Genomic DNA, 13,001 nt, shown 5'->3' on the forward strand with positions numbered 1-13,001 from the left:
GTAACAGAACATTGTAAATCAAGTGAAAGTGTTAGTCGGTTCAATCATGTCTGACTCTGCAACACCATGAACTGTAGCCCATCAGTCTCCTCTGTCCATGGGGATTTCCCAGGCAAGAATACTGGAGTGGATTGCCATTTCCTTCTCCAGGGGATCTTCTCGACCCAGGGATCAAACCCAGGTCTCCGGCACTGCAGGTGGATTCTTTACCATCTGAGCCACCAGGGAATCCCATTGTAAATCAACTATACTTCAATTTGAAAAGGAAGGAAGAAAGACTCTGACTCCTATGCAAAGAACAGACTGTGTGAGGTGAGCACAGAGCAGGGAATTTTGGGAGCAGGAAATTACACAGGTCCGGGGAGTGGTGACAGGGCTGGGACAGGGGCAGCAGCAGAGGAGAGGGTGCCAAGTGGTCAGAAATTTAGGAGGGAGGAGGGGCAGAGTAAGGCAACTGAGGGAGGTGATGGGAGAGAGGGGCAGGGGAATAAAGGATGAGAAAAAGAGAGGAGTCCACAACCTCTGGCTTTGATGATGGGAGTAGGGGGGATGGAGTCACAGGAGGAGGAGCGAATATGGGAAAAGAGGTCAAATTTGTGTTTGGGATGCCTGGTGAACATCCCAAGGATGAGGTCCAGGAGGCAATTATAATAATTACTATAATTAGCACATGAGTTCTATGCTTGCACTGGCGCCTGCATGCTCAGTTGTGTCTGACTTGTTGCAACCCCATAGCCTGCCCACCAGGCTCCTCTGTCTATAGAATTTTCCAGGCAACAATACTGGATCAGGTTGCCATTTCCTCCTCCAGGGATCTTCCTGGCCCAGGGATCAAACCCAAGTCTCCTGCATCTCCTGCAACGTAGACAAATTCTTCACCACTGTGCCACCTGGGAAGCCCCTATACGTACGCTATCATTAATCAGCCATTTATTGTGCACTAGCTGTGACAAAGCAGTGATGCCCACAGACACAGTCCCTGCCCTCACAGGATTGATGCTCTGTTGGTGGGGGACAGAAACTAAATATGTTATTAGATTTGTGAAAATTAGAAACAGGAAACCTCAACTAAAATTGGCATCAGAGGGACTTCCCTGGTGATCCAGTGGCTAAGACCCCACACTCCCAATGTAGGGGGCCCAGGTTCGATCCCTGGTGAGGAAAACTAGATTCCACAGGCTGCAACTAAGAGCCTCCATGACTCAACTAAAAGATCTTGCATGCGGCAACTAAGACCCAGCACAGGCAAATTAAAACCAAAAAAAAAAAAAAGGAGTTAAAAAGGCTTGCAGAGGGAGCTCTTATGGCCTGCCACTCTTCAATTACCACAAACAGGAAGACATCAGTTATAGACCCCAACCAGAAGAGAGGCACCTTACGCTCCCACACAGAAACTGCTACTACCTTACGAAAGTGGGAGAAAAGAAGACTTTCTTCCTGCCCAGCCAGTGGAAGCACCACAACTCAGCCAATCGAAATCTGGCCTCACCTGAAGGCTTTCGTTTTTCTGTTGTGCATGACTTCTTTGTTCCACCTTATTTTCTATAAAAGTCTTCCATTTTGTACAATCCTAAAGGAAAACAACCCTCAATATTCATTGGAAGGACTGATGCTGAAGCTGAAGCTCCAATACTTTGGCCACCTGATTTGAAGAGTCAGCTCATTGAAAAAGACACTGATGCGGGGAAAGATTGAAGGCAGGAGGAGAAGGGGGCAACAGAGGATGCGATAGCTGGATGGCATCACTGACTCAATGGACATGATTTTGAGCAAACTCTGGGAGATGGTGACGGACAGGGAAGCCTGGGGTGCTGCAGCCCATGGGATCGCAAAGAGTTGGACACAACTGAGTTACTGAACACCACAACCATCTGGGAATTATCTTTGTTTGATAGATGAGATGCTGCTTGATTCATGAATCTTTTAATAAGGGCAATAAGATCTTCACATTTACTCAGTTGAATTTTGTTTATTAACAGGATTGAGAGGGAAATACATACTTTAATGTCAAGGGAAGATAAATAAATCCTCCTTACGGGGGAGGAGATGTGGAATAAAGCAGGATAAAGAGACAGAGAAGGGGAGAGTGTCTGACATCCCACATGTTGTTGTTTAGTCACTCAGTCGTGTCCAACTCTTTGCGACCCTATGGACTGTAGCCCACCAGGCTCCTCTGTTCATGGGATTCTTCAGGCAAGAATACTAGAGTGGGTTGCCATTTCCTTCTCCAGAGTCAAACCTGCGTCTCCCGCTTGGCAGTGGGATTCTGACATCCAGTAAGGATTTATAAATATTTGTTAAACAAAGACCCAATGACTGACGGTGGGTGGTAGATTAAGTATCTGTTTAGGTAAATGATCTAGTTATACTCCAAGATTCCCTAAGGTTTCTTCCCTGTTATACAGAGTGAGGAAACTGAGGCCACTGCAGGGATGGAAACTGCAACCCAGAAAGAAGGGGACCTCTAAGAAGAAAAGGTCCACACGCAGACTCCAGGAGCTGTCATTTACTGGGGCAGCGAGGGTGGGAGTGAGCGTACCGCAGAGCAGCGCGCATTGACCTATGACGTCATCGGGACGTTAAATAGCGTAACACTACCTGGACGTAGCCCTATTTCCCTTCCCGGACAGGTCCTCTGATGGCCCGGTACCATCAGAATCAAACCTCTCATTGGCTACTCCCCCCGTCAATCCGTTCCATTCTTCCAGTCTTCCGCCCCGCCTTCCAGAACTCGCTTCTGATAGGCTGGTGAAGCTGTCACTTCGGAAAGGTCCGCATTCCTTCCGCCTTTCTCCAGGAGACCGAGGGCGAAGAAGGTGGGTCTCCGGAGGCGCCCACCCCGGAGGCTCTGCTTCCGTCTCTTATTGGCTGCCCTGGGTGCCGGTCGCTACACCACCCACCGTTGATTGGCCATTCGGCCGCCGCTCTGCGCGGCGCCGGCTCCGCCCCCGTCGGGTGTTTGTGGTGGGGCTGCGGAGTCGCCGATCCCGCCGGAAGCGCCAGGACAATGGGGACCCGGGACGACGAGTACGACTACCTATTCAAAGGTGCGGTCGGTGGGGCACAGACGGGCAAGCGGGCGGTAGTAGGCAGGAGCTGAGGCTGCGCTTCAGGCCTCTGGGCCTAGGCCGGAGCCCAAAGCTTGGGGCCCGGCAGGCCGGGCAGCCGGGAAAGCCAGTGAAGGCCGGTCTTGGTCAAGTTCGGGCCAGGGTGCGCGGCCATGCGAGGCCGGCTGCCCAGAGAGGCTTGGGGGCCCGGGATGCGCCGAGGCGGGGCTAGGGCCCAGAGGGGGTGGGGCCCCGGGCAGTGGGAGAGGCCGTTAGGGGCGGTGCCTTCAGAGGGGCGGGGCCGCCCCAGCATTTGGCGGGCCGGGCTGAGTGGAAAGCTCCCTTCGTGATGGGGGCGGGGCCGTTAGAGGCGGTGCTAGGATGTGGTGGGCGTGTCCAAGAAATGGGCTGGGCGAATGGGGGCGGTGCTCTCACCGAGTGGGAGGGGCCTGTTTTGATTAGTGGCAGTGCATCTGTAGGTTGCCCGGGAAGGTAGGGGCGAACAATGGGGGTCAAGGTGTGTGTGGGGGGGCCTGGACCCTGGATTGGGAAGTGGAGTCGGAAATGCGTTGAGGGGCACCTGAGTTGGGGGAGGTGCCGGGAGTTAGGGACTGTGTGCTAAACCCAGACCTGATGGTTAACTCTTAGAACTCTTAAGAGCACTCTCCAAGTACCTGCACTTTTCTAAGCACTTTACACACGTGAATTCATTGAAGCCCTCGCCACCACCCTGTGAGGTCGGTATTGTATTATCCAGTCTTTCTCTTTACGAACCTGGAAACAGGCACAGTTTATGTGCTGGAGCAGGATTTGAACCCAGACCACTTAAGCAGTGTATCTGGGGTTGTCAGATCTGAGTGGGGTTGTCAGACCTCCTCCTCCAGCCTACCGAAGGATCTTTCTTGGCCAGGGAACAGAGGGCTCTAGGAGCTTCAAGTAAGAGGTGGGCAGGTCAGGCATCCATTGCTGGGCTGGCTTTGGGGTCACTGACTTTCCAGAGCCTTCTGTGCCAACCTGGGCTTTGGCCAGGTCCTGTGCCGCTGAGCTGTGCTCCCTGGCCAACACTGGCCACCCTTGAGAGCTAACTTCAGACCCACTCAGGACACCCTTGCCATGCTACCTCCCATGCCAGCCTTTGGCAACTTTGCCTCATTGGGGGAGCTTGGTCATGGCTGTGAATGTAGTGTGTTCGTCACCATGTGTCTGTGGTATCATCCCCGGTTGAGTCTGGGGTTCTGGGGACCTTGGGGATGTAGAAAGTGGGCTCTCCAGTGGTGAACGGTTTCTGGGCAGAGGGAGTCCCTGTGCCACTCTGTCACACAGCATTGTGGGCTCCAGGAGCTGCTTGCAAGCTCATAGGTTGCCAGCAGGTGAGGCTCTGTGGTCGGCAGGCATTGGGCTCAGGTGCTGACTGAGTCCTGGGGGGTCTCACTTTAGAGGCGAGAATGGACACTCTGTCAGGGCTTTGAGGGTGGGTGACAGGTGACCTGGATGCCAGTCCTGCAGCAGATGGTGCCTGTGTCTACCCAGCCTACTCCAGGGGACTGCTCCCCAGGTGCTGACTGGCCCCCACCTGCATGTGTAACTGCTGAGGCAGGCCTGGGCAGGGGCTGTTCCTCCCAGGGTCTCTTTTCTTTTCTAAATATTATTTATTTGGCTGCATCAGGACTTAGTTGCGGCATGTGGGATCTAGTACCCTGACCAAGGATCGAACCCTGGCCCCCTTGCATTGGGAGCATGGCGTCTTAGCCACTGGACCACCAGGGAAATTCCCCCTCCCAGTGTTTCTGTGGTCCTTCCTCACTTGTTATTTGCAGGGCTGGTTTAGGGGTCACTGACTTTCCAGAGCATTCTGTGCCAACCTAGGCTTTGATCAGGTCCTATGCTGCTGAGCTGGGCTCCCCAGCTGACATTGGCCACCCTTGAGAGCTAATTCCAGGCCCACTCGGAACACAACCATTTGTTGTTGTTAATAATCCAGTTCCAAGTGTTTGCACGAGTCATCTTTTGTCCTGTGGTTTATTTCCTTGAAGTCTGTTCCCAGAAGTACAGTTACTGGGTCAGGGGCACTGGAACTGGGCTGTGCGCTTCCCAGGACCCATCTCCTGAGTCCTCTTTCTGGAAATACTTCAGGGACAACTGGCCCCAGGGGGCAATGCCTGCCTGCCCCACTGCCCTCTCCGCCTGCGCTCCAGCAGGTGCCCTGCTGACCTTGAACTGGGTCAGAAGTGACAGTCTAACCCACAAGGTCAGCGGTTCCCAGTCTGGTCATCTGAGACCTCACCTTCACACTTAATGCCTTGTGAGAGGACCTCTCTATTATTTTTTGACCCTCTATTATTTATTTTTGGCTGTGCTAGGTCTTTGTTGCTGTGCAGAATTTTCTCTTGTTGCGGCAAGCGGGGGCTACTTTCTGTGGGCTTCTCATTGCTATGGCTTCTCTTGTTGCAGAGCATAGACACTAGGGCATGCGTACTTCAGTAGTTTCGGCTCCCAGGCTCAATAATTGTGGCACACAGGCTTAGCTGCCCAGTGGCATGAGGGATCATCCTGGACCAGGGGTCGAACCTGTGTCTCCTACACTGGCAGGCAGTTCTTTACCACTGAGCCACCAGGGAAGGACCCCCGCCCCCCGCCAATTATCTTTTAATATTTGTCTGTGAATCCACTCAGTTAAATAGGAAAAGGAAATTCTGACTCTGGGAAATAAAGAAGGAAGACACCAGGCAGGTGAGCTGCCACCATCGCATCACTGGCCATAAATATGGCGAGTGGACAGAAACGCGAATACGCTTCCCCCCATAGGCCATCCTGCGACCCCGTGGCCTACAGAGGGTCAGGCCTGGGCAGTAGAGAGGTGTCCAGACACAGCTGTGCCGGAAGGGTTGACAAGGATCCACTTTCTCACCACACCGCTCCCCCGCCCTGCCCCCTGGTGGGGGGAGCCCTTCTGAAGTGGAGGGGTTTGTGATCCTCCCATCCCCCATCCTGTGCCCAGACTCCCCCAGGTTTCAGACACCTTTCTCTGGCCCTGCCCTGGGCATGGAGGGGCCACACTGCTCACTCAGGACACTGGCTGCCCTCTGCCCAGCCCTCCCAGCACCAGCGTGCTTTTCTGGCAGGCACATCACAGGTTGGCTCCCCTGTCCTGCCGGTCAAGGCCAACAGATCCCCCTGGGGGTTTTCCCACATGCTTCTCCTTTTCCTCAGGGCTCATCCCTCCCACCCCCAGAAGTGAGTTTATTTATTTGTATCTAATTATAGATCCTCACTTTTATCCTGCTAACATTTTATCCTTTTCAGCCAGAGGCCATTTCCCCAGCCTGCCCGTCAATTCCCCAGGGGTTCCCCTGACCTCTCCTCTGATGGACCAGGCAGTGAGGTCCACAGTGGGAGCATCTGTGGCCCCAGGAGGAGCATCTGTGACCCCTGATCGACCTGGAGTGGGGGGGCCAGCGCCCCTGGTGGCCACTCAGTGGCCTGAGTGTCAGACTCTGGGTGTGCTGCACTGTCCTGGGGCAGGGCAGGGGACCAAGGGTTTCCAAGAGGTGCCAGCTCTTTGTTTTTGCCAGCGGGGCTTGCCTGCTTGGCCAGCCAAGTGGTGTGCCCTGGGGGACTGTGTCCCGGCCAGTGATGCCACCAACTTCTGGGGAAATGCTGGGGGCCATGTCCTCAAGGGCTCTTTCTTTCCCTGAGACAACAGATGACTTGTACTTTGGACAATGCCATCCTCATTCCACAGCCTACACACAGGACTGGCCTGGCCACTGCCTCACCAGCCAGTTCTGTGCACTGAGCACCGCGTGCCAGGGACCTAGGGGGCAGCCCTGGCTTCCGGGCCATTTGTCTCGGCTGTGGCTGGTGGCCATTGTGTGGCTCTGGCCTCCACTGTTCTCACGGCGTGACCGTGGGCCAGGGGACTTGGTCATTCTGGGTTAAGCATCCCCAACTATACATGATCATGTGAGCGTCTGTCCCTGGGGTGGCCCGGTGAACTCTATAACAAAGCCCTTAGGGCTGGGCCTGGCCTGTGGGGCTCAAGAGGTTGTTGGCTGGGCCAGAGCAGACCCCATGTGGCGAATGGGACCCCCAGGCTGGACAGATGGACAGGGCTGGGGAGACAGTGAGAGGGTAGGGGGAATACAGGGCTGGGCCCAAAGAGACCCTCTTCCTCCTCATTTCCTGTTCTGTTCCTGAGGACATGAGCACTGTGTGCAAACCTTCTTGGCTTTGGCCAGATTCATGCCACCACCATGGGAAGGAGGTCAGGGGTTTGGGGCATGAACAGTGGGCCCACAGTCAGTCCAGTTGTGGCCCCACTGGCCTGGCTGGGAGTCCTTGGCCCTCAGGCCCATGTTCACGGACCTCTTTCCACCATTCTCTGAAGTCAACTTGGCATTCTTGTGTCCAGTGCCCGTGGTGTCAGGAGAGGACATTGGCATTGTCATCAATGGCTTGGCCACGTGGTAGTTTGAGAGGAGAGGAGTGCCTGAACCCAGGGGGTTTGAAGGATGAATAGGAGTTTGCCAGCTACTGTAGGGGGTCAGGATACCCCAGATAGTGGGAGAGGAGGAGGCTAAACCCAGACCCCAGAGCTCAACCCTGTACTTAGGAATCCTGGGTTCACATCCTGCTGAACCGCTCTTCAACTGGATGGACCCACACAAGTGGCTGCCCCTGTCTGCACCTCAGTTTCTCATCTGTAAAATGGGTCATGTGATGTATGTGTGAGGTGAGGGCACATCAAGAGCTTTCTCAGCACAGAACATTCTTCTTGTTCTTTTTGTTATTGGCTCTAATGCGGCCAGTCCAGAGAGCGCACTGAGTCCTGGGAGCTGCCTGGCCTACCCCTCCTTACTTAGAGCCCGAGGATGGTGACCTGGGCATCTCCCAGTGGGGGAGAGGTGGGCTTGGGAAGCTCCGCCAGCCCCTTTGGTATTTGTTCATCCAGTAGGTATTAATCAGCAGTGTCCTGTGCGCTGGCACCGCACCAGGTCCTGGGGATACAACAGGAAGCCAGACTGTCCAAGATGGCTGCCCTTGAGGCAGAGTGACAAAAAAAATCATTAAATGAAAACTGGCGAGTGTGGTGGGTTGGAAGCTATGGAGGAAAGGCAGGAAAGGGGACTGGGGAGTGATGTTTTAGGAGAATGGCAGGGTTTGGTTTCCTTGATCAAGTGCCACCTGAGGGGCCACACAGAGGAGAGCAGGAACCCGGTGCGTACTTGGGGAAGAACCTTCCAGGTAAAGGGTAGTGTCGCGAGGAGGCCCACGTGTCTGGAACAGAGTGAGTGAGGGGGAAAAAGAGGGGAGGTGAGGGCAGGGAGGGCACGGGGCAGGTCATGCAGGGCCCCTTGGTCTCCGGACTTTGGATGTGGGAGCCCTAGGAGGGGGTGGGGGGTGGGGGGAACCCACTCCGGGTGCTCACAGGCGCCCTCTGGCGGCCTTAGAGAAAAACAGCCTGTTCGTCGAAGCTGAGAATATACATGGAAGTTCTTGTCTGGGGTCCGGGAGCAGCAAAGCGGTAAGAAGCAGCAGGAATCTGGGTGCACACACATAAAATTTCTCATCAAGGAAAAACTTCGCTGGGGCCTTGAGCAACCGACCATGTCCGCAGCCCCTGGAGTGCCAGAGCCTAAGACCAACGCTTGGGCGTCCCTGTGGTTTCCAACTGGAGCATCTAGAAAGAGACGCTGTTTCTTCTGCACTGCGCACACACCGTGCACACACTGACAGGAGTCCCCGGGACTGTGTTCTGGGTCTGAGCGCAGCCCCTCCTGGCCTTTCCAGCCCAGAGCCTGGAGCGGCTGGGCCCCCAGAGGCAGGGCTTCCACAGGTGGGGACAGGTAGCACGATACAGGGAAGAGTGGAGAGAGACTCACCCATTTTCTGCCCTGCTCCGCGTTCACGGCTCAGGCAGGCTCTTGTTCCGGAGTGCCTGCAGGATGATCTGACCCCCGCTCCACCCCGCAAACCTGTCCTAGTGTACGAGATGTTGGCTGAGTTCTGATCCCAGACATTCCCATGACCCCCTCCCTGAAGTGCTCCTGTCACTGTCTTCCTGTGGAAGAGGCAGCCCAGAAAGGTTAAGTGACCTGCGAAAGGTCACCCATCCTGAGGCTTGCCCTGACCTCCCAGGTCACCAGGGAAGTTTGCGACTGTTGAGGTTTGCGACTCCCCAGGCTGCCTTCTGCCCAGTGCCTGGGTCCCATCAGGGGCAGCCCTGCTCTGAACGACCCTACTCGTGTTGGGCTAGGGGCCCACGACAGCACTGACTCCGCTCCATCTGACTCTGTCATGCGTCTGCAGCACCCTGGAGGCCGCTGTGAAGGCCCTGTGGGTGGACGTGGGAGGCATGTGGGGTCTCGGCTCTGGGGCACTGCCCGCTTCTGGCCCAGGGAGCCTCACTCGTGCCCCTCCCCGCCCCTCCCCACCTCTCCCCACAGTGGTGCTCATTGGGGACTCGGGCGTGGGGAAGAGCAACCTGCTGTCCCGCTTCACCCGCAACGAGTTCAACCTGGAGAGCAAGAGCACCATCGGTGTGGAATTTGCCACCCGCAGCATCCAGGTGGACGGCAAGACCATCAAGGCACAAATCTGGGACACTGCTGGCCAGGAGCGCTACCGGGCCATCACCTCGGCGTGAGCAGCAGGGCCAGGGGAGAGGGGGATCGTGAACACAACCCCGAGAGCAGGAGGCCCAGGGTGGAGGGACAAGATCCCTGGGAGCTGTGGACCCACTAGAAGGCTGGTGCCCAGTCTTGGCCATGCTGTGACCCCCAGGTGGGCACGCCCCACAGCCCCTCTGACCCCTGGGTCCTGTTGAGGTATTGCCGTGTTGCTGGGCACTGGCTGCATGGTGAGAGCTGTCATCGTCGGTCTTGGCCTGGGCCACTCCCCTCTGCCTGTGCCTCAGCCTGTCTCTCAGCCCGCCCAGCCCCCCACCAGTGCCCCCTACCAGTGCTCACCATGTCCCACTCCATCCTAGCCTCCCGGTGGCCATCATGATCCCCTCAGGCTGCCTCTTCCCTGACCCTTCCAACTTGCATCAGCCACTTGCTGCCTCCTGGATTCCCTTCACTGAGGCCAGGTCTCCTCCTCCGCTCCTTGATCTCTTGGACTGAATGCCTGTCCATCTGTCTGCTTGGTGCCCTGGACAGGCCAGGCCACAGCAGGCATTAGAGCTTCTTCCCCTTCCCTGTGTGGCGGTCTTCTCCTTTTAGTGGTTGACCCAAGGAGTGTCTTCTGACTCTAGACTCCCAACTCCCTCCTCAGCCTCCCCATTTCTGAACTGAATCTGGGGGGTGGAGCTGGGGCCTCAGGACACATGCCTGTCTCTCGAGGCCACGTTGGTCACCCCTCAGGCCAAGGAGCTGCTGCCCATGGAGCCCTGGAAGCCTCCTCAGGCACTGGCTCAGCTCACGCCTGGCCCCGCCCCTCCATCCTCAAAGGTACTACCGTGGCGCAGTGGGTGCCCTGCTGGTATATGACATTGCCAAGCACCTGACGTATGAGAACGTGGAGCGCTGGCTGAAGGAGCTTCGGGACCATGCTGACAGCAACATCGTCATCATGCTGGTGGGCAACAAGAGCGACCTGCGCCACCTGCGAGCTGTGCCCACGGACGAGGCCCGCGCCTTCGCAGGTGAGTGCCCGCCAGACCTGAAGGGGTGGCCAGAGGGCAGCTAGTGGGTCACTCTGGGTCATCTGCTCTGGCCAGGGCCTCGAGGGGCCATGCTTCTGAGAGCGGGACTCTGACTGAGATGTCAGAGAAGCATCTGGAAGGCAGGCAAGACAGCTGGCCCACACTGGGTGCGTCTTCTGTGCCTGTGGCCACAGAGCCAGCCTCCCCTCCCTGAGAGTAAGTATCCAGTCCTACCCCTTTGGCCCCTGACCTTCATCTCCTGGACCAGGTGAGTGGGCAGGCAGGCAGGGTCCCCAGGAGAGGGTAGGGGTGCCCCCCACCCCACCCCTAGCAGCTGACTCACCTGGGCCATATCCTCTCTTCCAGAAAAGAACAACTTGTCCTTCATTGAGACCTCAGCCCTGGATTCCACCAACGTGGAGGAAGCGTTTAAGAACATCCTCACAGGTGGTCACAGGGCCCAGCTGGGGTCTCAGAGGGTGGCATGAGCAGGGCCCAGCCACCTGGGTCACATGCTGCAGAGCACAGCCCCAAACCTTCCTTCATGAAAACCACTGTGCAGTCTGGACATGGGGACAGACAAGGCCTGCTCCACAGCATGAGGCCAGGCCCCACCCGTACTGTCACTCAGAACACGGGGACCCTCCTGCAGGTGGGCCCTGGGTAGCTTCACTGGAGAACAGCCTGCAGGGTCTGCTGGGGGGGCATGTGGCCTCAGGGACTTGGAGCCCCCGGGCTTCTGGAAATTTCTCCTTCGGAAAAGAAGGCCTCTGATCTTACAGAACCGAGTGGCCCTGGCTGGGAGGTACATGTGCAGACAGGTGTGGGTCCTTCTGTTCCCGGGTACACAGCTAGCCTTGGGGATTGGGGGGAACCTCCGGGAGCCCATTACGGGCGCCCAGGGCACAGTGGGAGCCTTTGGGAGGGATTCCAACTCAGCATCCAGAGGGTTGCCTGGAGGAGGTGACATCCAGAAGAGTACTGCGGCCTCACCCGGTGCTTCCCTCCCCCGACCCCATAGAGATCTATCGCATCGTGTCACAGAAGCAGATTGCGGACCGTGCAGCACACGACGAGTCCCCCGGAAACAACGTTGTGGACATCAGCGTGCCGCCCACCACCGACGGACAAAAACCCAACAAGCTGCAGTGCTGCCAGAACCTGTGACCGCCCCGCGCCTGTTCTGAGCGTGCGTGCACGTCCCGGCCCTCCGCCCCCCTCATTGCTCCGCCCCCACCCTCCCGCCCCTCTATGACTGGCTCCCGCCCTCCCCTCGAGCTCCGCACGAAGAACCAGACCAAGGAAAGCTAGGAGCCCCTGGCTGCTGCACCTGCTCTCCTTGGGTTCCAGTGGGCCTCTCATCTCTGCGGGGCGGGGAGGGTGGTAGGAGGAAGGCGCGGGCCAGAGGCCAGGGGGATGAGCAGCAGGCTCCTCCAGTTTTCCACGGCAGCCTCGGGGGAGCGATCGCCGCCCTCTCTCTCTGGGGGGTTGCCACCCTGAACCCCACTCCTGGCTGATTCAGCCGGACGAGCAAGGCGCCGGGGGCTGGGCAGGCGGACACTTGGCTCTCAACCTCCTGCTCGCCCACGCACAGCCGGCACCGCGCACGCCTTCAGCCTCTCCCGCGCGTGCGCGACTCAAGCTCCTGCCTGTAGATTTATGCTGGGAGAAGACCCTCTTCCCACCTTCCCCTCCTTTTTGCACGCAGCGCGCTCTCCAGCCTTCACCCCATCCCGTGCCCCCCTTTCTGTTTTGTCTCCCCGTCTGGTCAGGAACCTGTTTGCAAGTGAAGCAATATCTCCGTGTTTTGTATATACAACCGCTCTTGTAGCCTTTGGTTTTTTGTTATTGTAGAGAAACACAGATTCTTTATACACTTTGTAAGATTTACGCCAAACCCTAGCTCTCGATCTTTTATTCTCCCTGTGGCCCCTGCATTGTTGCCCGGATGCCTCGTTTCTCTCGCCCGGTTACTAAAATGTATAATTCGAACTTCCTGTACAGAAACCTGCCGCTGCGCCTTTGTCTTCTTTTTCTCTGCCAGGCGGTGCTCCTGAGCTGGGGTCTCACTGCAGGCGCCCGTCGCCATGGCTTGGCCCCCACCCAGGACAGAGCAGAGCCCACCGTGGTCCTGGGGTGGGTGAGGGTGTGGTTGGGTGGACACTCTTCCTGCCGCCCCGAGGTAGGGAGGAAAGGCTGGGGGTAGGCAGTTAGACTCCCCGCACTAGGACTGCCAGCCCTAAGACCTGAGGGTGTGAATGGGTGGGCAGTGTCTACTGCTCCCCGTTCTCAGACCCCAGGTTGGGGTT

General features: G+C 57.0%; 1 protein-coding gene across 1 annotated transcript; it reads left to right on the forward strand.

Moving 5' to 3' along the window:
- Positions 1 to 2,992: 2,992 nt before the first annotated feature.
- Positions 2,993 to 12,699, forward strand: RAB11B (RAB11B, member RAS oncogene family). Its single transcript, XM_004008567.3, has 5 exons — positions 2,993 to 3,047; positions 9,494 to 9,689; positions 10,499 to 10,692; positions 11,059 to 11,139; positions 11,714 to 12,699. Exons 1-5 carry the CDS (start codon positions 3,008 to 3,010, stop codon positions 11,857 to 11,859), a joined length of 657 nt encoding a protein of 218 aa, XP_004008616.1. The 5' UTR covers positions 2,993 to 3,007; the 3' UTR covers positions 11,860 to 12,699.
- The last annotated feature ends 302 nt before the right edge of the window (positions 12,700 to 13,001 follow it).

The sequence above is a fragment of the Ovis aries genome, chromosome 5, assembly GCF_016772045.2.
Source record: "Ovis aries strain OAR_USU_Benz2616 breed Rambouillet chromosome 5, ARS-UI_Ramb_v3.0, whole genome shotgun sequence".
Lineage (NCBI taxonomy): Eukaryota > Metazoa > Chordata > Mammalia > Artiodactyla > Bovidae > Ovis > Ovis aries.

Excerpts from the sequence above, each read along its gene's own strand:
- RAB11B (XM_004008567.3), top strand. The coding sequence starts at position 3,008 with ATGGGGACCCGGGACGACGAGTACGACTACCTATTCAAAG. Across the intron at positions 3,048-9,493 it reads GTACGACTACCTATTCAAAG|TGGTGCTCATTGGGGACTCG; the intron begins GTGCGGTCGGTG and ends CTCTCCCCACAG. Across the intron at positions 10,693-11,058 it reads CGAGGCCCGCGCCTTCGCAG|AAAAGAACAACTTGTCCTTC; the intron begins GTGAGTGCCCGC and ends CCTCTCTTCCAG.